This window comes from Diadema antillarum, unplaced genomic scaffold (assembly GCF_040938485.1).
Source record: "Diadema antillarum isolate AM-2024a unplaced genomic scaffold, OU_Dant_1.0 seq00002115_RagTag, whole genome shotgun sequence".
Classification (NCBI taxonomy): Eukaryota; Metazoa; Echinodermata; class Echinoidea; order Diadematoida; family Diadematidae; genus Diadema; species Diadema antillarum.
The window spans coordinates 171,564-198,614 of NW_027272756.1; the positions used below are offsets into that span (position 1 = coordinate 171,564).

Sequence of the window (27,051 nt, forward strand, 5' to 3'; positions counted from 1 at the left end):
CATTGACATGAGTAACAGCTGGATAGTGTACAATTTGGTTGGAGGTGATTTGCACGTGAAAGCATAAATCAGTTTCATTAAATCTAAGATTGATTTTGAAGTAAGGTTTCAGATTTTGGTCAAATTTTAACCCTCTGTACAAAAATTGAACTTCGCACAGGAACCAATGATGTGTATGTGAGTGTGTGCTGACAATGGCCCTGAACAATGGACATGCCTGAACCATCTGTTGACTAGGCGTCAGTCTGGCGCTCCCTGGCACATGAATGCTTGATCAATAATTCATGTGGATTGCCCTGGGCACTGCTAGTCTGAATTCATGCACGGTAAAGTGCTTGCAAACACCACATTTCATTCCAGCTGGCAATCATTTTCAAATTTTGCTTCTGACATATCACCAAATTTGGGATATAGATAAGCATAAATGATCTAAAGTTCCTCATTTCAATACAACTGTCTACTAATTGGTAATAGTCTGACAAAATTTTCGCTTTTTCAATAAAAAGAGATCATTTTTGGTAAAGAGTTCAGCAGCATTTATCATTGGGGCGATTTGTTTCAGAGTAGATTTATTTAAGGCTCCATATACACAAGTCTATACTCTAATTGATTTGTTTCTTTACTTCCTGTCACCACGTTTACGATAGCACAGAAGGTATTCATTGTAATTTTGTTTTTCAGAAGTAGGGAGAGCACTGACGCGACTTAACGACAGTATCGACAGGCGTTTGACTTTACACAGATACTGCCAGAGGCTGAATAAAGACTAGCTGTGATAGTGGAATTTCTCATGAATGAATAATGAAGCATTCAAACCCTGGCCATTGTTCAGGACCATTGTCAGGGTGTTAACCACACACTCCCATACACACCCATTGACCCCTGTGCAAAGTGAAATTTTGTACAGAGGGTTGAAAATAGAGCAAAGTCTGGAACCTAACTGTGAAATTAATCATGGATTTCATGAAACTTATTTATGCTTTCATATTTAAACCACCTTCAACCAAATTGTACACTATTCAGCTATCACTCATATCAATGACAGTGTTATCCGATATATAGTTTTTGAATTATTAAGAATCAAAAGTGGGAAATGTTTTTTGAAACACCTAGTACATACATATCAAAGAAGTATACAGTATATCTACATAGTATCCTGTTTATTTACAGGTTCACGTAACATAATAATGGTGTTTTTTTCTCAGGTTTCAACACGGTTTTTCCCTCTTATACTCTCTTCAGTTTCAACATATCTGTATCAACATGCAGTCTTACAAAAAGGCATACATTAAGAAAGCAGAACCCAACATATTATTTACATATGTATTCTGTGTATAATTTACAGGTTCACGTAGCTGTTAAGCTTTAACAAAACCATGAACACACCTGTTAAAGTAACTGATGTACTATTCAAAATACCAACTTTTTGAACATTACACTTTCTTTGTTACTCCATGCGTTATATAAAAAAAAAAGAATAATGAAACTTTAGCATTTAATACATTTATCCGATCTTGTATAATGGGTTCGCTTTTTCCCCCATTTTTATTGCTCCGCCACGAAGTGTCGCCGGAGGCATTATTCTCTTTTAAGTTCAACATTTGTTTTTGCATGAAAAGTTATGGCGGTGTTAACATGGTATCATCACGGATCTTGCGATGCAAACACGGAGGATGCCGTTCTTTACACGGTGAACAGCGTTTTAAACACGGTCCATTTCAAGCCGCCAAGATCGCCACGAAAAATTAAACATGTTTAATTTCTGTGGCGGTTCCCCGCGTTTCTCGGGGTTTACGGCGGATGAGTGACGGATGACCAAATAGACTCGACAAATGCATGTTTCGTATAGATTATGATCATGCCAAATGTCATTTTATTTTCATCTCAATTGTTGCTATTTCACTTGTTTTCTTTTGCCTCTTTTTAAAATTTCTATAATGATCTTCAAACAATAGAAAGACAATGCTCTCCTTTATAAATGCCATTGGAATTGAACTGTATAAATTCCAGTTGTATACATTTTTGTAATTAGTTTCATTCCTGACAAATATTTAGAATAATTTTGATTGTTGTGTAATTGAATTGTACTGTAGTCCTTCTCAAAGTATATTTTTTTTAAAACTCTGAATTAACCTTTCAGCACCAACCCCTTGCGAGATATGTGCCACAACAGCAGCTTCTTGCCAAAGGTGTTCATGAAGACACCAACCCTACCAGCTCCTGCCCAAGCCAACAATGCCCCACCAAGCCAGCCACTGCGGGGACACCAACCCAGTCAGCTCCTGCTCTACGCCAAGAGTGCTCAAGAGACAGAACATCCAAGCGTGTGACCCTTCCGCAGGAACTGGTAAATTGAATACCAGGGGTACACGATTGCATATGTAAATTATAATTCTTGCTCTTTTCAACTTGCACTCCAGTTCCTCAAGCAGGAATTAATTGATTGAAATTTTAGTTGATACAGTTGTATTGTAAATTTTTGTTAATGATTACAGAGCAGTAGAAAAAAATGTAATGTTCCATTTTAAGATGCCACTGAACGCCTTATAAGTCAAGAAATTTAATTGTACACATTTTAAGAGTACAGTAGTCAAATGAATTATGGGCAGTATCTTGAATGACTGCAATCCTTCTCTGGCTGTCATATAATTTTAGTTCTTCTTGAAAAATATTTTTTAAACTCTGATTTACCTTTCAGCACCAACCCCTTGCCAGATATGTGCCACAAAAGTAGCTTCTTGCCAAAGGTGTATGAAGACACCAACCCTACCAGCTCCTGCCCCACCTAGCTGGCCACTGCAGGGACCCCAACCCAGTCAGCTCTTGCTCAAGTGCTCAAGAGATGGAACATGCTGGAAATGCTCCATTACAGCTTGTTTGTATGGCCCTGCCGCAGGAACTGGTAAATTGAATGCTGTACAGAATTGCATCTGTAAATTATTATTCTAGTTAAACCCATTTTGTTTGGTCAGTATAACACTCAAGGTTTATCCCCTAAGTCAATAGAATGCTCATGGAGATCAACTGATGCCCCCTCATTCTGCTCTTAGGTTTCACTGGTTGTAATCATGCTGGGTGAGAACTGTCTGGGCAAATGCCCCAGACATGTCCCACTATTCATGTATCGAGACATTACTCAATATGGCTGCTTTTCAGTTATTCAGGAAAAAGATTCTACTTTTGTTGACTTTTTTGGGATTCACAAGTGACATTGAACAAAGAAGAAGTGATGTTGCATATTTAACAAGACAATGTTGATGTAAGAAAAATAAGTGTGTGAATAAGAATTGCAAATGTAAAAAACGGGCAAATTGTGGTCTTGGTTGTACAATTGTACATGCAGGAATTTTACAAATTTAGATAACCATGTAATTATGGAAAGTGAAGGTAGTGATAGTGACAATGTAAAATCTAGACACTGCAGATTTGTCTAAAAATGGTATAGCCTTGCTTGCATTGTGATCAAAGTTGCACAGACCAAGCATATGTGCATTTATACCTGTTTACAGAAAAAATGATTATGAAGATGTGTCCGTCAGTTTTGATAAGTTATTTTGTCTAGTGCAGTGTGTGAAGAATGTGCATGAATAATGAACATGTATTCATCTATTAGAGCCGTCCTACCTCTGCATACTATACTGATTCTTTGTTTTAGTTTTCTTGTATAAAGCCTGTATTGTAGTTTAAATACATTTATGAGTTATGATATTTGCCCTAGGTTTGTGTGGCAAACTAAAGTTTTGATGGGCAGAATGTGACCAAATACCTACCCTAATCAAATTTGAAGTCCCACATACCAGTAATCATTCTCTTACAAAGCTTTTATGTATGTGAAAAGGATAGTACAAATACAGATGTATCACTGAAAGTAGCTGTGTATGACAAAGGAGGTACTTAGCCTCCTTGGTATGGTATTATATTGTATGTATAATAGAAACCAGGCATGCAGCCAAACTTTTAAAGACACTTATGAGATTGGGAGAAAACTGGAATAACGAAATGTTGACCATCAGATACCTCAGTCTATGAAAATGTGAGTTATACATTGTATACATACAGCTGACTTATTACACTTCTATCTATAAGCGTGTTGTCAGAATCATTCCTATGACTACCACTTATGTATGATACACTTACATGCATTGATGATCTGCTTGGTTACGCATATGTACATATTCATGTGGTTGTGCAATAATTACTGCTATTATTATTACATCATAATAATACAAATTGATCTTGACTGCAAGTCAGCATGCTCATACGAAACGCACAATGCCTCTACTCAGATACCTCACATGGACATTGCAATAAGCATTCCCCATGACTACCACTTATGTATTATTATAAAGTGAATATTCATTTTGTCTATTTTCATAATTGTTATTGTGGACCCTGAGGAAGACATGTGTATTCGTCGAAAATTTGGCCTGAATAAATAGCGCTGTTGGACTGAAATGCATTACTACTCTACTTCGCCATCTTTAATATACTGTGTATAATATATATATATATGTATGTATATATATATATATATGTATATATATATATATATATATATATATATGTATATATATATACATATATAGAGTGTACTAGTATATCAATCTGTTCTTGCCAAATACATGTAGTACTAGTGGTACATGTGCAACCAACCATGCCAACATAATGTTTACCTTCAATTCAGTACTTTCCCAGGGATGTCTACTCTTAACTTAAAGAAATGGCATGCCTTTCAAGTTCTTGTAAGTTTATGACACAGATGAAGACAAGTTTGAATTTATTATTTGCCTTTTAAACATTTAGGAAAGTAGACTTTGTTACATATATTATACCGTGTAAATATAATATGTACAGATGTGAAATATACAAATTGTTTGTGTGTGTGTATGTATACATATATATATATATGTATATATATATATATGTATATATATATATATATATATATGTATATACATATATATATATATATATATATATATATATATATATATATATAGATAATGTATATTGCATTTCATTGGAAATACTGCACAGAATTCTTTTTTTTTTTTTTGCATCACATGCTGTTTAACAAAAAGAAGTAATGCTTACAGTATTTTGTTAGTTTGTTATGAACTTCAGGGTAATACGTATGATAATGAAAAGTTTTTTCCTGTCATCCTATTCTGGCAAGTGCTTGAAAAGAAAATGCAGAATAACTGAAGAGCTATTGTGGAAACTGGGTAGACTAGAGGAGAGAGAAAGAAAGAGAGAAATGTCCAGTTTAAGGAGGGGAAAGCAAGCAAGAGTGTGAAAGTTGTCTCTTGTGGAATTTGAATGTGGATTTCAAATCAGCGTAAATTAATGAATGCTACACTGATAATTCTTTTTTTCTGTTTTGGTAAAAAGGCTCGAGTACACATCAATCTGTACAATCCATAGTACATTTGCAGCTTTTGTTCTGTTGTCTTGCTGGCAGCTTGCTTCCATCCACCAGAGACAAAAGATGAAATGTAAAAAAAATAAAAAAATAATAATAAATAAAACATATACAGTGTACATTTAAATATATAAGAACGTAACAGATCCGCAAAGAAGCCAGCTTGTTTTGATTATTGTCATTCTCTTGAGTCCCATCAGTGATTAGTTAGCCTATGTACCGTCTTGTCATCTGGACACTACAATGATCAATGCACCCATTCACACAAGTGTCCAGAGAAATACAAGTACACCTATGCTGGACTACGTACGGGCTGCTGCTGCTGCTATGGTATTACTAGTAGTAGTAGTACTACTACTACTAGTACTAGTACTACTACTACTACTAGTACTAGTACTACTACTACTACTAGTACTAGTACTACTACTACTACTAGTACTAGTACTACTACTACTACTACTATAGCTACTACAGTGTACTACTACTAGTTCATGACAATCTCGGAAATACCTGCTTCTGTCGTTCACCGGAGCGAGTGTTCGGTGCAGTGACCGTTTTTGCTGCAATCGCAACACTGCAAAACGAATACTTGGGACTACACTGACGGGTTCGTGTTTGCACTCTGTATATATTCACATTCTTACTATCTGTCAATTCTTTTATTTATTTTGATCGATTGGACTCATTAACAGACGAGATACATACTGAAATTTGATAATAAGTGTTCAAATCAACTTCAAAATGGTTTGATGTTAGTCTATAAACAGTTAGTTTTACGTCGGGCCCGGCAAAAGCAGAAGCCGTAAGTGGAGACTCACTATGACATCATACAGGTCAGCCTCAGCAGACAGTAATAATCGACCAATCACAGCACAAGAAAATCGGATTGTCTTCATTAGGGCTAGTTGACGGTGTATTTGCTCTAGATTTTGCTGGATCCTGACCCATCTACACGAAATGACCCATAAAGAGTTACATTTTTCTATTGATTGATACATTTCTCCCCATTTCGTGTAAATTTTTTATGGGCTCATTCTCTAGAAAAGTGAAATTTAACGGATGATTTTGAATTGAATTATTTTTTTTCAACACGTTTTTTGTCGTGAAATTAGAATATGTTATCGCAGTCTTTTCCACTTGACATTATGATTTCTGAAAAATTCAAAATTTCGCTGATCATCTGCAAAAAACCTGGTTTTAATATCATGCAAATGAAGTGAAATATCGAAGATTGAAAACCAGTTTTCGCGCACGGCACGAGACGTCATTTCAAGGTTACACTGCTGCGCTGTAGAATGATTTAGACACATTTTCGCGACGCTGCCGGCTGGCTGGTCTCACTGATGCTGTGGCTGATCTTTTCTGTGAGGTTATCTTCACGGGTGCACGTCACGAGACCGACACCCACGAGTCATACAGCCCACAAGTCATACAGCTCACAAGTCATACAGCCCCGAGTTATACAGCTCACAAGTCATACAGCCCACCAGTTATACAGCCCACGAGTTCGACACCGAGTAAATCAAGTCCATGAGTTCGACATCAAGTAAAATAAGCCCACGAGTTATACAGCCCATGAGTTCGACATTATGCACAAAAGGCTCACGAGACCAACACTAAGCAAAGAAAGCCCACGAGACCGACACTGCACTTAAAAGGCTCACGAGACCGACACTAGGCAAAAGAGGTTCACGAGACCGACACTAGGCAAAAGAGGCTCACGAGACCGACACTAGGCAAAGAAGGCCCACGAGACCGACAGGATGAACAGTGCCCCCTATAGATCAAGTAATTGTATAGGGTGTCCAGATAATGGCATAAAGGAGGTATAAGAGATGGAAAAGGAGAGTTGCTAGGGTATTACCCCGTCAATTGCCCTCCCTCACCCCCTGAACGGTTCAAGATCTTTAATTGTGTTTGCATATGTGAGCGTTTGTGAAAAAAATAAACAAAATTCAGTAAAAGTGCATGAGATGTTTCAACATTACTTTCGAAAATGAAAAAACACCCTCGTTTCCCTATCTGCAAAGAACATACCGGTACGTGTATATACCTACTTAGAAAAAAAAATAATGAAATGATATAGACATTCAAATCAAACAACTCGAAAAATACCCAGGTATGAAATGAATTTCACTACAAGAAAATTATTCACAAAATGGTCAATGTACTGCAAGGTTGTTGAAATAACGAAAAATCACAGAAGATAATGTAATTGTCAATTAAGGCAGCATTAAGAATTCGGAAAAAGAAGATGCATCCATGAAAGTAACTTTTCTATTTCATGAAAAATGTACTGTTTTCAGAAGAATAATTTTACAAACACAAGCTACTGAAATCGAGATGAATCGCTGCGGTAAAAAAAAAAAGAAAGTTTTCATCCATTGAATTTCATACATCAAAGTTAGAGAGAAACTTACAAATTGAACTCTAAGGAGGGTAAAAGCAGGCAGAAAGGTTATCTAATAAGGCCTATTGACTGGTGAAGCGAGAAAGAAAAGGGCGAAAAAAAACCCCTCAGATCCTGTCCACCGTCTAAGTAGAAATTAGGAAAGCCTACTAAATATAGCATGATGACATGGGGGCCTATGAAGAGGACAATTCTATTAAAAAAAAAGAAAAAATGGTAACAATGTCGCTCCCCGTAGGGTGACAGAACTGCCCCCTAAAAGCCACACGTGTAGAAATACATACTTAATGTCGTTGATATTTAGATGGTGCTGTTATTAGTTAGTAACAATCTCTCGCTCGACAGCGTAACAAAATTGCACCCGCCAGTATGTAATTTTCCCCTTAATTGAACGCCCTGTACAGGTACATATTTGTTATTGACATGTAGATGGCGCTGTTCATCCTGTCGGTCTTGTGAGCCTTCTTTGCCTAGTGTCGGTCTCGTGAGCCTTCTTTGCCTAGTGTCGGTCTTGTGGGCCTTCTTTGCCTAGTGTCGGTCTCGTGAGCCTCTTTTGCGTACTGTTGGTCTCGTGAGCCTTAATTGTGTAGTGTCGGTCTCGTGGGCTTTCTTTGTTTAGTGTCGGTCTCGTGAGCCTTTTGTGCCTAGTGTCGAACTCATGGGCTGTATGACTTGTGAGCCGTATAACTCACAGGCTGTATGACTCATGGACCTATTTTTGATGTCGGTCTTGTGGACTGTATGACTCGTGGGTGTCGGTCTCGTGGGATGACCGCATCTTCACTTTTGACGGCAGTTTGTGTGTGAATATTGTTGGAATGATGCCATTATTCAGTATTTTCCCGGGATTCATGCCCAACAGCCAGATACACATGTCTTCTTCAAAGTCACTTGCAACAAAGTGGTTCCTGCAAATTACGTAATTTCTGTTGAATATGGCTGCTATTTCATTACTATTGGATAGCAGCGAAACACTTTGTGCATCATGCTCATTGCTTTTCTGGCTGTGTTATGGGCTGAAAACCTTTCTCCCAAGATTTTTCAATGCTATTCCACTTCCACAACACTATGTATAGCACCACGATGAAGGCATGGGTAAGCCGAACAAGAGCTTGTTTATGTTCAAAAATATGTCATATATATGCAGGGGGCTACACCATACAGAGTAAACATGCATCTCCAATGTTTGCAAACAGTGTCACCAATTTCTATTAAATACAGACACTTCGCAAGTTCTATAGGGCTACTTAGGGGGCCAATTTTGGCCATCTATGTATCAACTGAAACTCCAGGGGAACAAAATATATATTTACTGTTGAAATTCTATTAAGTACTCTCTTGAAAACAGAATGAGCCAATACTTAGCTAAGTCATATATTAAGGAAAATGAATAGCCTACTTATTTTATGTATTGAATCAAATACAAGCCTTGGTATTCTGTCAACTGAACCCATTCATAACATATATCTTTAGCTTCGGGAAATCTGAAAAAAACAAACAAACAAACTTGTAATGTGGATATTTCTTAGATGTGCAATGACACTTAAAAACAATACACATAGACATGACTGATGTGCTCAAGGTACAGTGATAAAGAATGAATGATGAAATACAAAAATCATCACAGGCACATGTACATGTATATGAAAGTAAGTAAAAGAATGTAATAATAAGAAAATACATAATATACATATAAATCCACTGGAAAACGGTTTTAAACGAATGAGTCTAAAGGCTAACTGTAACACAGTCAACAATAAAAATGTAATGGATAACTTGATGCAACTGATTTCACAGGTAAGGGTGTGATTTCACGGAGCACGCGAACGATTTGCGAAGGACGCGAATGGAAAAATCCAATATTCGGAAAGGTTTTTCTCCGAATGTGTTGCGACAATGAAGCTGAAAACCATTCTTGCGCAATTTGTGTGAAGTTCTCACGACGTATGTGCGAATGTCGTGTGTGTCATTGCTAAAGTACAGCATGTTACGTACACAGAGAACACACGACGGAGATGCGAACGCAATCTTTTTAGTATCATGGGAGAAAATGTACCCACGGAGAGGTGGGAGCTGTCTTGAATTGAAGTTTTTTTTCTTTCCTGTATTTCTCCTTTCTTTTTCTCTCTTTTCTCTATTGTGTGCGTGCCTTGAGTTTTTCTTAGGACCTATCTCCACTAGTAAAGCATTATTATTATTATTTTTTTGCAGTTTCTCTAACACATAATCTCGAGTTTCAAATGTAACTTTGGCATACTTTAGATTCATTTTAAGTGTATTCTTGTTTTTTTTTGTACATCAAACATTTCTTTCTCTTTGCTAGTATTTAATTTGTTTTTTACTATATAGTTGTTAATAATTGTCTGATGTTTAGATGTATGCTACGATTTTGATTTGTAGAAGACGTAGGTCATACATCCCAAAACATGCGCTAAATGTTCGTGAGAATGTCTCAAAAGGTACGCGAACAGTTTGCGGTTACGTCGTAAAATGATCGGAAAAACTTCGCAGATTTCGCGAAATATACGCGAGACATTCTCCAAAGTTTGGGGATCTGTTTGGGGTTTCACGAACATTTTGTGAACATCGCGTGTGTTTTGTGAAGGTCTTGCGCATATGATGAGGCTTTAAAGACACTTTCGAGAACAAATCATGAGCAAATCACGACCAAGTGTGCAGAAAAAATTCACAGAAATTCTCGCCGAAGTAAAAACGACATTCGCGAACAATTGACGACGCTTGCGAAGCCTCACGTTCGTTTGGCGATCTTTTGCAGACTAAAATATGTATGTTGGATTTTGCCATTTGCGTCTTTCGCAAATCATTCGCGTGCTCCATGAAATCACATCTTAAGGACCAGTATGTTTGAATGACCAATCCCCCCACGATTTCCTTGGAGTTTGGAACAACAAGCAATCTACAATCGGATGATCTTAACATCTGGGAGGACTATAAAGTGTCACCAACTAAACGTCCTCATTGGCAAATCTGCATATGTAATTAAAAGCAAACAATGATGACTCCAATACTTTGTAATACTGATCAGGTAACCAATGCAGTGAGGACAGAACAGGGGTAATGTGAGTATTTCATCTGGTAAGGGTAACAATATGGGCTGATGTATTTTGCAATTTTTGTACTGTGAAAGTTGAGATTGTGGCAGCTGAAACAGAAGTGCATTACCAGTCAAGTCTATGGGATATGAGGGCATTATCATTATCATTATATAAGTTATTTTTATCTTTTTTATGAGTTTTTTTTTTTTTGCGGCTGAATGAGTTAAATACTTGCAAATAATCCCTAAATCACATAACTGACACCACATGGATTTAGAAATGGCAGAGATCTTCGGTCAATTCCATGACATGACATTCAGACATTTAAAAAAATAATAATTAAAACCATCACACAGTGGAATTGGCAGTCTCCAAAAGATCTTAATTGAGTTTATCAGCCACATTTAAGTATCAGTAATGTAAACATAAAATGTTATTGGAATCAAGTGGTTGTTGAGAAATTGCATTTTTTGCTAGCATAACAGACACGACACTAAATGGACAAGGCATTTTACTCTTCTTATGATTATGAAAATTCCTCTCAAGTTTGGGATAAAATGCACCTAGTTTTGGTCTTGATTAAACCTTTAGGTCACACTTTATGCATAAAGTCATATTTTTGAATAGTTTTACTGTTTATTCTTTTTTAACCCCTTGAGGATGAGTGCCGAGTATACTTGGGCAGGTGCCTATGGGAAATGCGTGTTGTAGCAAAATCAAATTGTCCTCGATGGGTTAATAGTTTAAAATAGTGTATAACGGACATGACACTTTCAGTGCAACTGACATAACAGTTTTGTCCACTTTTTGTAAGCTACATTGTAACAGATCTTTTTTTTTAAAATTACAAGGTATGGCGATATTTATACATTGACATAGTTAGGTTAGAATATAGGGACACACATTATAACTGCAATTATATAATATCTCAATTATATTTCTACCATTTTGCAGGGGTTGTTCTTTTTAGATATTTACAAAACAAAAAATATAAAAACAAATTTGCTCCTGCACCAGCTACCTACAGTTAATGAGAAATTTCCAGTTTATACCACCCACCATAAAAAACAGGACATATAACTATCTTATACTATGACCTTTTTTCCTCATGTGGCCTAATATTTGACGCTTAGTATTCATACACTATCATAATGGACATGACACCCTTGCAAAAAAACCTAAAAACAACCCATATTTTCTTTCTGTTGTTTCAAAATAAAAAGATTTAAACACCTGCACACTACTACTTCATTATATTCTTGGCACAAAACATAAAAACGTTCTTTTGCAGGCTTCAGAGATCAAACAGCTACTCTAAAGCACATGGAATACAATGCCCAGAGTACCACAATGGCATACAACACATAAGACCATGTCTCCATCTCTGAGGCAAAGAAAACTGAACAAACCAGATAAAACTAGAAATCTCGCTATGGCGACGGTATGCCTCCACTACAATGCATGGTTCTCCTAATAGGTGTATAGTGCATGGTCGTCACAATGTGTGATGGCAGTTTCACAGAACTGGCAAATATTAAAATGACAGGCTTGTCGCAAATGTGTTGAATGTTCCCTGAACAAGGTTTGCTATATTGTCTAAGAGTGCAGGTACATGTATTTGGGAAATTGAGGATTTTTGCTTGACTTTTGACCCACTTATAAGTTAATGCATTGAGTGATTTTCAAGGTATGAAGAAAAAGTGTAATTACAGTATAAAATAGATTTTTTTTTTTGCATTTTAGCCTGGCCTTTGACCCTTAACCTTCCACCTTTCACCTTCTGCCAGGAAATTTCCCAGAAATTCTCCATTATGTAACACACGTATATATTAAGTTTTAAGAAAAATCCTGCAAGCATTGCATCCATACATGAGGAAAATAGTGCAATTTTGAGGAGTTGACCTTGACCCACGACCCCTAAATTTCTTATATAATCCCTGTCAGTCAGTACCTGCATATGTACCAAGTTCCATGAAGATAGCTTGAACCATTTGCAAGAAAAGTGAAATTTTAACATTTTCACCTGACCTTTGGCCTCACGACATGAAACTCTCTCTGGTGAATCTCTAATATGCAGTAGTACATGTCTACACTAAGTTTCAAGAAAATACCTTTAGGCATTGCATAGATATGGGGGATATAGCAAAATTTTTAACATTTGACCTTGACCTTTGACCTCTTACCAATCTCACTAAAAAAAAAAACTTCATTAATTGCCCCATCAGACGTCATCCTTGGACCAAGTGTGGTGGAAGTTGCTTCCTCCAGTCTTGAGTTATTGTGTAAACAGATATAATTTCATGATTTGACCTTTGACCTTTGACTGATTTCACCCAAAATCTAATCAAGTAATTGCCCCGATCATACTTTATACTTGGACCATGTTTGGTAAAATTCCAGTCAATATTACCCAAGTTATCACGTAAACGAATGGGGATGGATGTACAGACAGACGTACGGATGGACAACCCGAAAACATGATGCCTCTGGCACCCTTCGGGCGGAGGCATAATAAAGAGTTTGAAAACATCACTAAAATGCACTTTTATGCAATGAAACAGGACCACAAAACTGTTTGGTATCATTATCAAATTAGTGTTATCATCTGAAGGAAAAATGGTATGTTCTTTTCATTTCCGTAAAGTTCTTTCATCTAGTATTAAAGGGACTGGACAGTACTGGTTGAGGTGGGGATTCATGTTTTGCACATTCCTAAGTGAGATAATGAGAAACCTCTTATGAAATATGAAAGAGCATGTAATTTTAAGAAGGGTTCAACGTTTATTTGATGAAAATTGGTTTTCAAATGGCTGAGATATCCAAAAAAGTGATAATAATAAAAGGCGACAGGCCACAACTTTATTAGGATCTCTTTGTTTCACCTTGTTTTTGGATATCTCAGCCATTTAAAAACCGATTTTCATCAAATAAACTTTTGATACCCCATGGAATTGCATGCTCTTTGACATTTCATAGAGTGGTTTCTGAATATCTTGCAAAACGTTAAAAGCTAAATCATCACCTCAACCAGAACTGTACACACCCTTTAATGCCATCCTTGGAGTAGAATCATCCTCTGTTATCCACTCTTGGATAGTCTAAAACTTCCACTGCTAGTAGCCTATCATTTTCAACAAATGCTTCCTTCGATTCTTATCTGGAAGTGAATAATCAAGCCCCTTGTTTTCTGAGAATTTTAACAACATATACAGTTGGCAGCAAAATTATTCACCCCCCCCACGCATTTTCGACACATTGGCGAAAAGAATAATATCGCAACTGCAGACTGTTACTAAATCATTCACGTAGTCAACAGATAGTTTATCACAATTGAATACCGAAACATAAGTCAAGATTTACTTCATAATCCATCCAAAATTGCAATTTTTACACAAAAACCATGTTGCAAAATTATTCAACCCCCTGTATAAATACACATGGATGAATACACAAATAATGACAAATTAAAAGCCATATGCACATGTTCTGAGGTGAAAGCCAGATTTTATTTATCGTCCATCCAAAATTGGAACATTTACATGCACAAACTAGAAATGTCGCTTCAGCGACTGGTTATACCCCCACCAAACAACATTTCATAAGCTTTGGTCAAAACAACATTTGATAAGCTTTGGTCAAAAAACTGAGGAAGTAGTTAAATCCGCAAGATCTTTCCTTGATCTTCTGCCATTAATATGCCGTTACCATGGCAACGTACTTTCGGGTACTGTCGAAAAATGCGTCTTGCACATCTACAACCAAAGGCACACATCTGTACCAAGTTTCACGGAAATTGGGTAAAAACTGAGGAAGTAGTTTGCAACACAAAATTTTCCATCATTTTGGCTCATAATATGTGAGCTGTTACCATGGCAACATACTTTTTGTCACTGTCAAGAAATGTGTCATGCTGACCTATATCCTAAGACAAACATTCAATATGAATTCCATGAGAATTGGAAGAACACTGATGAAGCAGTTTTGCCATGAAGCATTTTGCCCTATATTTTACCAATAACATGCCGTTACCATGGCAACGCACTTTTTGCCACTCCGGAAATATGTGTCTTGCACATTAATATATTCAGATGAACATCTGTACCTAATTTCATAAAAATTGATCAAAAACTGTGGGAGGAGTTCGCGACGCAAGATTTGTACCCATTTTTGCCCATAATATGCCGTTACCATGGCAACATACTTTTGGGTACTGTCAAAAAATACGTCTTGCACATCTACAACCCAAAGCACACATCTGTGCCAAGTTTTATGGGAATCGGTTGAAAACTGAGGAAGTAGTTCGCGACGCAAGATTTGTACCCATTTTTGCCCATAATATGCCGTTACCATGGCAACGTACTTTTGGGTACTGTCAAAAAATACGTCTTGCACATCTACAACCCAAGGCACACATCTGTGCCAAGTTTATGGGAATCGGTTGAAAAACTGAGGAAGTAGTTCGCGACGCAAGATTTGCAACCGACCGCTCCGACCGCCCCGACCGCTCCGACCGCCCGACCGCCCGACCGCCCGATCCGACCGCTCCGACCGACCCGCCCGACCGACCGTCCGCTGATTCCTATATACCCCCTTCAAACTTCGTTTGGCGGGGGTATAAAAAACAGGTTGTAACATTACTCAACCCACTAGGGTGTGTCTTTAGTACTTAGTACCTGCTGTAGATGAGAGGTACAGTCTCTCACTTCTGGTAGCGCTCCATGGGGATTTTGTCCCATCCCTCATGGGCAATGGTCTCCAGGGGGGCATTTCATGAAGCGCTTTGGCTGGATATTTTTCTGACAAACTGTTAAAAGCTGCTGAAATCCTTGCATCTGATTGGCTGAGAGCAAAATTGTCTGACAACTTTGTCGGCCCAAATGCTTCATGAAATGCCCCCCCCCCCCACGTCAGCAATGCTTGTAGGTCTACGTGCTGTAACGTTACAACCTGTTTTTTGTGCATGTAAACGTTCAAATTTTGGATGGACGATAAATAAAATACGGCATTTACGTCAGAACATGTGCATGTGGCTTTTAATTTGTCATTATTTGTGTATTCATCCATGTGTATTTACATATACATGGGCTTGAATAATTTTGCAACATGGTTTTTGTGTGAAAATTGCAATTTTGGATGGACTATGAAGAAAATCTTGATTTTTGTTTATGTATTCAATTGTGATAAACTATCTGTCGACTACGTGAATGATTTAGTAACAGTCTGCAGTTGCAATGTTATTCTTTTCGCTAAAATGTCAAAAATGCGTGGGGGGTTGAATAATTTTGCTGCCAACTGTAGAGTGGTTCCCTGGGCAACAAATAATTTCATGTTTTCTTCATGGCAAATTCAACTGGTACAAATTGTTCCCATGTTAACATGATTACGATGGAATAATAACCACATCATTGTCAACCTTTAGAGAAGACTGACCTTGTCTAGGAGAAAATATAGAGCCAATAAACAACAATTCTTACTTGTACCTGGCATGATGACGGTAGATGTTGACAACATTTAATAATTTTGCAATCTACGTAAAACTTAGAAAGATAATAACTACTCCCTCCTGGACCTAGTCCAATCCCAATGGTGGTACCGTACTGCAGAGCCAGTGCAGTGCATGCATATTAAGTAGGCACTTGAAAAAGTATCACGGGCTTAGCCAAAGTGCTGGCTTAACACAAGTTCCTTTTCTCTGCACAAATTGCAAGTGGACAACAAGCAGTAAAAGTATTGATTTTTCCCCCCAAATGAAGTATATCTCGGTTAAACAATGAAACTAGAGCAGGGGTCTGAAAAGCTACAAAGTTTACACAAAATGAAAATTGCTCAGAAATGAACACTTCAAATGTTCGATTAAATCAGGAACCATTCTGTGTGGGTTTTTTTTTTTTTCTTCATCAAGGCAAAGACTAAGGAGACAAGAATATGAGCAACTCACATTTTGTTTAATTTGTAAGCTTTTTAACATGATGGAGTAAGATAAAAAAACCCCCAAAACAAATACCCACTATTCAGGTACACTGCTTGATTTAAGAATACAGTGAAAAAAAATTGATTAGATAAGACACATATCAAAATCTTATAGAGGAACTTGATAATAATATTGGCTAAAATTTCTTCAATAACGCCATTAATATCAAAGACATGCATAAACACAAAGTGTTTGAGAAGTGCCACCAATATCCTGCAACAGCTGTCCCCCAACAAAAAAGAAAATGGAGAATCAGTATATTTATACAATGGAAATCTTAAAAAATTCTCTGAACAAAGAAATCCTGACAATGTGACCTACATATTACTATCCCAAAGTGTCAAACATGTGGTCAATTGATGTATACAGGCATCTCGCTTGCATTTGACTCTAAACTGAAGATAACTATATAGATTCATTTCAAATGATGGGATAGTATGAAAGATGAAATGGGTTTCTGGAGAATGGCACTACATCTTGATAACAGACTTCCCCTGTTCTTCTTCAGCCTTGGATATCAAGTCTGCTGCTGCCTTGTCCATGTCCTGTTTACGCACATAAGTATAAACAGCAGAACCGCCCAGAACCATGATGTTGCTGCCCCACCACAGTGATGTCTTGATTTGATGGAAGTAAGACACTGCTAGGATTGTCTGTGCACAAGCCTTGGCTGTCCCACTGATATTGTGTGTGAGTGGGCTGGTCACTTTGATCTGTAGTCCAGTAACATAACCTATGGCAAAGCCAAAGAGACCACTTATTGACATCATGATCCAGAAGTGGAGGCTGCCCAGATGTTCGAAGTGGTGTACAATGGTGAACTCACCATTAAGAAGCATTAGTGGGATGAAGAGAACAACGGCATTGAGATTGTTGTAGAACATGAGGCGCCAGATGTTGTTCTCAACTACATTGAGCATCTTCTTGGTGTAGATGGAGTTGAGGGAGACACAGAGGCTGGCCAGAACACCAAACAGGACTCCTACGTATGACAGGGTTCCTGTTATGAAAGGGACACAAAACTAAACATGACAACAAAATTTTGAGATGCATGAACATATGTACAACCCCCCAGCAAACAAACAAAAACATGCTATACCTTGCCATTTCTGGTCAGTGAATTTGCTGAAAATAAAAATAGGTGATCTGTGAAAGCTCTTTCTTTATATCTTTTTTTTTCAGTACAAAAACTAACTGCTTATCTCTACCAGCACAAGCTCTTGAAACTTGTAGCACAAAGGTCTCAGATGCCGTAACTTTGTTATCTATGCGATCGCTCAACCTTGACATAATTTTGACATTTTCTGAATCACATTAAGGGCGGTGAGTTGGCTCAGTCGGTAGCGCATCTGCCTCACGATCCTAAGGACCCACGTTCAAACTCGAGTCTGGACTGAGCAATGCTGTGTGTAATCATATCGTCCCCTCTAGCAAGAGGCAAAAAACTCTGTCCCTTGGAAAGTACATATAATGGAGGTCCCGTGTATGAGAGAGTCACAACTCATGCACGTAAAAGATCCCACCTCATTCATTCATCGCAAAGAGCAGGGTGTTTAACCTGGCGAAGTGGTCCCACCTCAAAACCAACTGGACCCCATGAAAGACCAGCTTAGTGTAGCTGAATACGGGCTATCCAGCCATCTTCTCAGATGGAAATGAACAAACAAACAAACAAATAATTATCTCTTCTCCATTTGTAAACATAATTTTGCAATGAAAATTGGCAAATATATAATATGTATGTAATGCTCTATATCTTAGTTTAAACTAGAAATGTCACTATGGCGACTGGTATGCCTCCGCCATGATGTATGATTCTCCCAATAGGTACATGTGGACAATGTGTGATGACAGTTTCACACAAGTGGCAAAATATTAAAATGACAAGTTTGTCACAAATGTGTTGAATGTTCACCTTGCTTGACCTGCAATGTAGGTTTAACTGGATGAATGGGAGAGCATGTATTTAGGGATTTGAGGACTTTTACTTGACTTTGACCCTTTTACAAGTTTATACATTTAGTACTCAGCAGCTCCAAAATTCATATTTTTCCATCAGAATTCGTATTTTTTTCAATCTCCTTATTTTCACTATTTTGAATAAAACTCGCCAACTTATGAGGCCTACAGGCTCTAAACATAACATTACGACACATGCCAAAGTACCGAGCTGCTCACCAGCACCATAAAGATTCCAAACTATGCAATGTTCAGCGTTGATTGCTTACTTGCAATGAATGTGTACTAGTGCAGCTATGTACCTCCAAAAACTTGCTGGGCTGGTTATGGAAACCTCCACTACCTAGCAGGGGTGGAGGAATGCTTTCATCTTCTCAAGAGAGCTTTTGTGTGAGCCAATGCAAAATTCTGTTAGGTGTTTCCAATTATTGTTTACTATAAAACATAATCATGCATTGTTTTCAGGCTTTTTCATTTCATTGGATTTTGAACATCATCATTTTCCCAAGTATTCCAGTTTGGAATTATTCGAATTTGAAAGGAATGCGCCATGTGCTCCTGCCTAAGAGGTTACTGCAAGTTCGATGGATCGAATGCGCCATAGCTCAGCTTAAAGGAGACCTCCGGATGATTTTCAAATTTTCACATTTGAACATGTATAAATTAGTTATACTTGGTACAGAGTTTCAGGATTTATAATGATTGGGATGAAAAATAAGAATGTTTTCGAAGTTTCTAACAAATTGCTATGAACAAGGATGATGACATGGCAGCCTCACCATGAGAATGCATGAGATGTGGCTCAAGGAAGCAGAACAAAAGAGGAAGGCATGCATAGATTACACACAGGTGAGCTTGCAAGCATGCGGTATTGTAATGGAATGACACTGCTACATTTCTGAGATATGTGAGGCTCTATGTCATCATCTTTGTTCAGTGTAATTTGTTTAAGGTTTTTGAAAGTACTGTTTCTCTGCTCAAGAACCACAATAAATTCTACAAATCTATACATGAAGCTGTTGATTTATGTACTACATGATGTGAAATTATGAAAATCGTCCGGAATGCCCCTTTAATGGCTTGGTTATAGTAAACATGCAGTTTACGCTCGATACAAAGAAATTATTACGTCTTTCACGAGGGGAAAAACACACAAAACAAACAAATAAAAAGCACCCAAGGAAGTATGTTAATAGCCAAATCTTTGAAAAGTAATAAGCAGTTTTGATGAGCGTAAAATTAATTGTCATAATTTTGCTGTCTAACCAGGTGATGACTACATATCAGAGGACCTACTCGTAGTGAATTTGTCTGGGCATACGAGACCTTTCATGTATTTCTATGATTGCATTTTTACTCAACTGAATAATCAATCTTTTTTTTTTTATTGTATAGGGAACATACAAGATATTTGATCAAGTACACTATAATTGACTGTTCGATGTTTCCTGATGCCCCAAAAGAAAGGGTATAGAATAATGATATCTTTGCAATGATTCCTTTAATTCAACTCATTGAGCTAGTTCTTTGATCGATATTTCCAGGATATTAACATGCTGTTTATTCCAGTGCGTGCATTCTTTTGTGTGGCACGCACCTGGGTCTGGCACCTGGTTTTGTGGAAATTTCCACAAGGGTAGCGGGGTGGGGTGTCAAGTTTCTTCGAGCTGAAGAGACTGCATATACAATCTCTTCACTTCTATTTACTGTCATTCATGTTTTCCCCTTATTCTTTGCTGGCAATGAACATTTAGATTTAACTTTATGAAGGTTGATAGCAAATGCTTCTTTCTGTTGTGAGGTGTATGTATTTTCTTTTTTATCATTCTTGGGAGGGGAAAGAAGAGTAAGAGGGAAAATGAAACAAAAAGAAGGGCACGTACACTCAGCATTCACAGGAAGTCATCTTTTACACCAGTATCGTTAATTATCATCACCATCAGGCATCACTCAGCTCATTTTGTCCTTTTCCTATCAACATTTAGAAACACGATCACCATCATCACTCGAGATAAACACCTAGGAAAGTAAATCACAAATACAAAGTATCAACACCTTCCGACAACAACACAACCATTACAAAAGACAACACACAGCACACCGAAGCGGCTGAGATCAAACTCGCTTCGAAATACATAGTATTGCAGCAAAGCGGAGAAATCATCATCACGAAAATGCATATACAGTGCGAGACACTTGAAAGAATTACTTTTATTAAATACTTCAAAGTATAAAGGGAACGTGATATCAAACAGAAGAAATCGTACCAAACGACGCATGAGAAACGACAGAAATAAAACGATAAGTTTAGTAGGCCCTAGCAGAAGTTTGCAGCACTGAAAACTACGCGAAAATAAATACACAGTGGAAACTTGGTATTGCGACGAGATCCTTGGGATCAAGTCAACGATACAAAACATAGGAAATCAATTCATTTGGACCGGAAAAATAGTTTGTTATAAACTTTCTGTTACATGAGATCTCCTTTAAATAGGCCTAGAAATACATCAAATTTCCACGATACACGGGAAAGAAAGTTCGAACGTTTTTCACCTGCACTACTGCAGTGCACATCAACACATGAAGAGAAACTCACCTCGTGCTTGCAGAAAAATGATGCAATAAGGTTGTAAAAAAAACCACACAACACACTATAAATCATTTCGTACTTGGGAGGCAAGGGAAAAGTGGATAAAGAAGAAGAGAAAAAGAAGCAGACAACAGAATGCCTTCGGAACGCCTTCTACCCCGCCTCAAAACAAAATAGGGTATGTGGCTGCAAGCTGGCTACAGTGTGTAGCTACTTGCGCTCTCCCAGCCGGCCACACATGGGGATACCACGCCGATCGATGTAAACATCCAGGGTCCGTGGCAGGGATTCACACGCGCGAAGTTCTGTTCGGTGTACACAGTACGCAAGCAGTGATTTGCGTGTGCGCACACTTTTCTATTCAGCGCTTTCCATATACAGTGCGTATGCATTGCATTAATATCCCAGCCGAGTACAGACAAAATGGCACATAATGCGATGCGCATTTGTCATTTTTTTACCCATTTTTTTTTTCCCACTGTGAATTCGTATTTTTTAAGGACATTTTCATATTTTCATATTCCCTTCAATTTTTCGTAACAAATACGAATTTTTCGGAAAGGATGGCAGCTCTGTAAGACCCTAAAGTTCATAAGAGATCACTGTCAGGCAGAACATGCATAAATATGTACTAAGTTTTAAGACATCTTGAGCCACTTCCAAGATGGAGGAAGAAGTAAAGTTCAGCACTTTCACTTGATCTTTGACCTGACATTTGACCTTTTTGGCAAAGACTTCCCAGAGAATCTCTATTGGGTAATACATATATACACCAAGTTCAAAGAAGAAAAGCCTGCAGGCATTGCATAACTATGAGGGAAATAGTCAAATTTTGAAGATTTGACCTTGACCTTTGACCCAATGACCCCCAAATTCCCTAAATAATCACTGCCAGTCAATACATGCATATATACTATGTTCCATGAAGTAACCTTGAACCATTTACACGATATGGAGAAAAAAGTCAAATTTTAACATTTTCACTTAACCTTTGACCTCATGATCTGAAACTCTGACCAGTGAATCTTAATTGGGTAGTACATGTATACACTACACTAAGTTCCAATACAATATCTTCAGGCATTGCATAGATATGGGGGAAATAGTGAAATTTTGACCTGTTGACCTTTGACCTTAAGCATGTGCACCCAAAAGTTGATAGGCACAACTTCACCCCCTCATACACATACATGCCAAGTTTCATTAGGATACCTTAACCCTATAAAGCCCGAGGGGGGGGGGGGGCACATTGTGCCCCCCTACCAGATTTTCATTTGCCACTCCTTCGCCCTTTATCCGATTTCAACCAAATTTGGTGACTTTTCCTAAAATCCTATTACGAACATTTTGATATATAATTTAGCTATATTTGATGTTTCTGGTTGCCATGGCAACCATAAACTGACAACCATGTCAGTCAGATTTTGCATCTTTTTTCTGTTCCCATTTCATTTAACAGCATTACAGTGTATGAAATGGGTGTTTCTTGGCTGAAATTTGTTGAAGGAGCAAAATTCGAAGTAATTATGGTCCTGGAAAGTTTTTCTTATTATTTCCCTTGTTTTTATGTGACAAAGGCATAAAACAAAAGATATAATAGAGATAATTGAAAACAATGATATTTTCTAAAGATTGCCCTTATATTTTGAGTTATTTTGATTCCTTCACCAAAGTTATGCCTCTGATATCATTAGTTTATCATATTATCAATTTGCAATCTCAAAATTCCAGTATTATGCAAATATGAAATGTCATAACTATACATGTACCCATCCCAAACATTTCATCTCAAGTCTCATAATGTATCACTATGTTGATATGAATAGCGCCCCCATGTGGTGACCTTGAGAAATTTCAACCATAACAAATAATGAAATTCCACTTGCTTATCATTTGTGGCAAATATGAAAATGACTGGTCTATAATAAGACATATATAATGGGGATAAAGAAATTATACAGAAAAATCATGTTTTCAGCATATTTCCTATGTATTTCTTCATATTTTGGTAAATAGCGCCCTCCATGGGTGACCTTGTGAAAATTCAAATGTACGGTAATGTAGAGTATGAGTTACTCTACCCACGTGCCAAATATGACGATGATACATCAAATAATAAAAAAGTTATATAGGGGGGCACAATGTGCCCCCCCTTGGGCCTGCGAGGGGTCAAAATAGCTTGGGCTTAATAGGGTTAAAAGGTTTTTTAGTTACGCTGTCCACAAAATTGATTACGGATGGACGGAAGGATGGAAGGATGGACAGACCGACGGACAACCCAAAAACATAATGCCTCCGGCACCACATCATGGCAGAGGCATAAAAAGTGCCCTTATTCCCATGTACATATGCGTTTGCGCAAAATTTGAAAATGCTCCAATCAACAAATAATTTTACATACCTTTCAAACCTTTTTGAGCATTTTCAAATTTTGTGCAGTCATTCGCGCGTATATGGAGTTGGTAAGGCAGAAATTATAATATTGCATGGAAACAGTTTTTAATTTGACAGATGTTTCTACCAAATTTCAATTCTATTCCAGTTGATATAACATCATAAGGGCCTGTCAAAATTGAAATCTCAAGCATGTGTCAATGGTAATACACAGTGTAAAAATACAAGACATGCGCCAAAATGTGTCTCACCCATTTGCGCAGAAGAAATTGTTTTTTTTTCTAAATCCTGGAAGGTCATTGACCCCGCCTATGACCTTTGACCTTGCAGTGACCTTCAACTCCCCTAGGGACATTTACTAGCCAAATTTGGTTACAAACAGACATGGATAAAAATTAATGAGCCACGATAAAAATGTGCCGTAAAAACTTAAAGTGAAAACTAAGTTTCGGTAAGTGCTTGAGAACCCGTCTAGCACCAATTCATTTTTTCTTGCAATATATCGAAAGAGTCCACTAAGAAACTTACCTGGCTGACGCGGTTTGCCGGAATGATGAGTCGGTTTGGAGTATTTTGGGAAAAATAATAATAGTAGGAAAACCGACTTTTATTCCAGAAGGCTCCAGACTAACTCGGTCTCGGGGAAAAATTCGACCCTACTTCAGACAATTCACACGCAGTTCGTGATCGCCACATTCTACTGGCCACACTGGACTGCATAATACCAAATGAGGCCTAACTGAATGGACAGGAAAGTGCGTGCTATTGTATTACGTAAATCCTGTACAAAACAAAACAAAAATGACAGCGCGCGGTCCTCAGTTGCTGAGACGCGCGGTCTTTGGAGTTTTTGTTGTTGTTTATCAAGCGCCTTCGATTGTTTTAGAGGTGCTTAATAGGCGCACACTAATTTTGCATGCGCGCAAAAGAGGTTTTTGATGCGCGCGTTGTAACAACTCGGACCATTACTGCGAGTAGCCAGAACACGAAGCGCTAGTTTATACAGGCCGCTCCCATAGGACAACACTGTACACAGAGGGACAACCATTACAACTCATCCCGCCGTCATCAAAGCGAAGCCGAGTTATCCCCGAGTCCGAGTTTAGCCTGACCCCGTTCGGGTAAGTAGGGTTGACTGAACCTTTTTGGTTAATATTTCGCATTTTCGTTGTTACCCATCGAATATTTTGTTATAACATCGTTATCCTGCACATTTCCTAAGCATACGTTCACATTTGGGAGCGAAATTTGACAACTTTTGTAGTCGTACCAGAACTTTGTTTGGGCTTTAACATTGGGTCCTAAAAGTCCATTGACCCATCTGTGACCTTTGACCTTGTGATGACCTTCATCTCCCCAAGGGACATCTACCATCCAAGTTTGGTCACAAATGGACAAAGGAGATCAAAAGTTATGAGCCGTAGTTGAAATGCACCATAAAAACTTAAAGGACAAGTTCACCTTCATAAACATAAGGATGGAGAAAATGCAACAATATTAGTAGAACACATCAGTGAAAGTTTGAGGAAAATTGGACAATCGATGCAAAAGTTATGAATTTTTTAAATTTTTGTGTTGGAACCGCTGGATGAGGAGACTACTACAGCTTGTGAGTCATATGCGTACAACAGTATAAAGAAAATATAAAAGAAAATTCAACATACTTTCACTTTTATCGCATAATAAAAGAGCAATTGACTTGCCTCTTTCTAAAGGCAGGGGGAATAATATTACCCATAACATTTATCGGTAACGAGTCAGGGGAATGTGTACTTTTTTCAAAAGATGGAATTTTGTGAAATTCTCTTTATATTTTCCTTATATTGTTGTACGCATGTGACATCTAAGTTATTCATACACTGCAGTAGTCTTCTCATCCAGCGGGTACTGCACAAAAACTTCAAAAATTCATAACTTTTGAACGGATTGTCTGATTTTCCTCAAACTTTCAATGATGTGTTCTACTAATATTGCTACATTCTCTCAATCCTTGTTTATGAAGGTGAACTTGTCCTTTAACATTGGGCCCTAAAAGTTCATTGACCCCTGTCTGTGACCTTTGACCTTGTGATGACCTTCATCTCCCCACGGGACATCTACCAAGTTTAGTCACAAACGGACATAGGGATCAAAAGTTTTGAGCCATAATGAAAACACAACTTGAAAACTTAACCTGTTCCTTACGGGAACCTGGTTTACCAGGTTCCCGTAGGACCAACTGATATACGGGAACCTGGTTTACCAGGTTCCCAAAATGAAGGCAAGGGTGCCTGCTTCAGTGGCCTAAATTCATGTTTCTTTGTGTTAAAATGCTCAGAAAAGTGGGTTTGATAAAAAGATCAGAGTTTATTCTATCAGGATTTGTTCTCCTGCTGTTTAAAAAAAGGGGGGATTTACAGTATTATGTACCTTTTCCTGATTTAGTTTTTTGCTTGTTCTGCTGTAAACTCGTAAGAACATGTACATAAAGATCAAGGCTGAGATCAGTTAGAAATGCGGGTTCGCTGACCCCAGTCACCTCATTCAGGTACCTGGTTTTTATGTAGAACAAAAGATTCTGAGAGCTCATCAGCGCATGCTCTATTCATACCTCGCACCCGATCGATATTTCCATTGTTCACGGGCACATGTAGTTGACCGTAGAAAGGGGGACACAATGAACCGCTTGACTGCCTTCACACAGCTGGATTACCAACCTGTGTGCCTCTCTGTTGACGGGCGAAAAGAATCTCGTTTGGGGGCATTAAAGGCACTCAGAGAATTGCGGAAGGAACCGGGCCTTAAAGTTCATTGACCCCTGTCTGTGTTTGTGACCTTTGCCCTTATGGTGACCTTCAACTTCTCAAGGGACATCTACTTTCCAAGTTTCGTCACAGACGGACATATACAAAAAAAGTTATGAGCCATAATCAAAATGCGACATGAAAACTAAAAACTGGGCCCTAAAGTTCATTGACCCCTGCCTGTGACCTTTCACCTTGAGGTGACTTTCATGTCTGGTAAAATGTGTAACTTTGTATAGCCACTCTTCCCTCTAAGTTTAATTGAAGTTCTTAGTAGCGAGTTATTCAAGTTTTTGTAGCGTTACGAACAGACGACAGACGGACATACGCCGCAGGCGATCCCTTAGTCTCCCGCACCTCCGGTGGGCTCAACAAAAATGGGGAAAAAAGGCATGTAAAATTATAATTGGGATGGACAATGAGTCCTATTTTTTGTTAGATTTTCTGAAAGATGATGAGTTGTAGA

General features: G+C 38.0%; 1 protein-coding gene across 1 annotated transcript in view; it reads right to left on the bottom strand.

The window, feature by feature from the left end:
- Positions 1-16,378: 16,378 nt before the first annotated feature.
- Positions 16,379-27,051, bottom strand: part of LOC139713977 (GDP-fucose transporter 1-like) — a 204,674-nt gene continuing 194,001 nt past the window's right edge. The window contains exon 6 of the mRNA XM_071625703.1: positions 16,379-17,859. Coding sequence (XP_071481804.1) covers positions 17,330-17,859 — 530 coding nt within the window. The 3' untranslated portion in view covers positions 16,379-17,329. The remainder of the gene's footprint in view (positions 17,860-27,051) is intronic.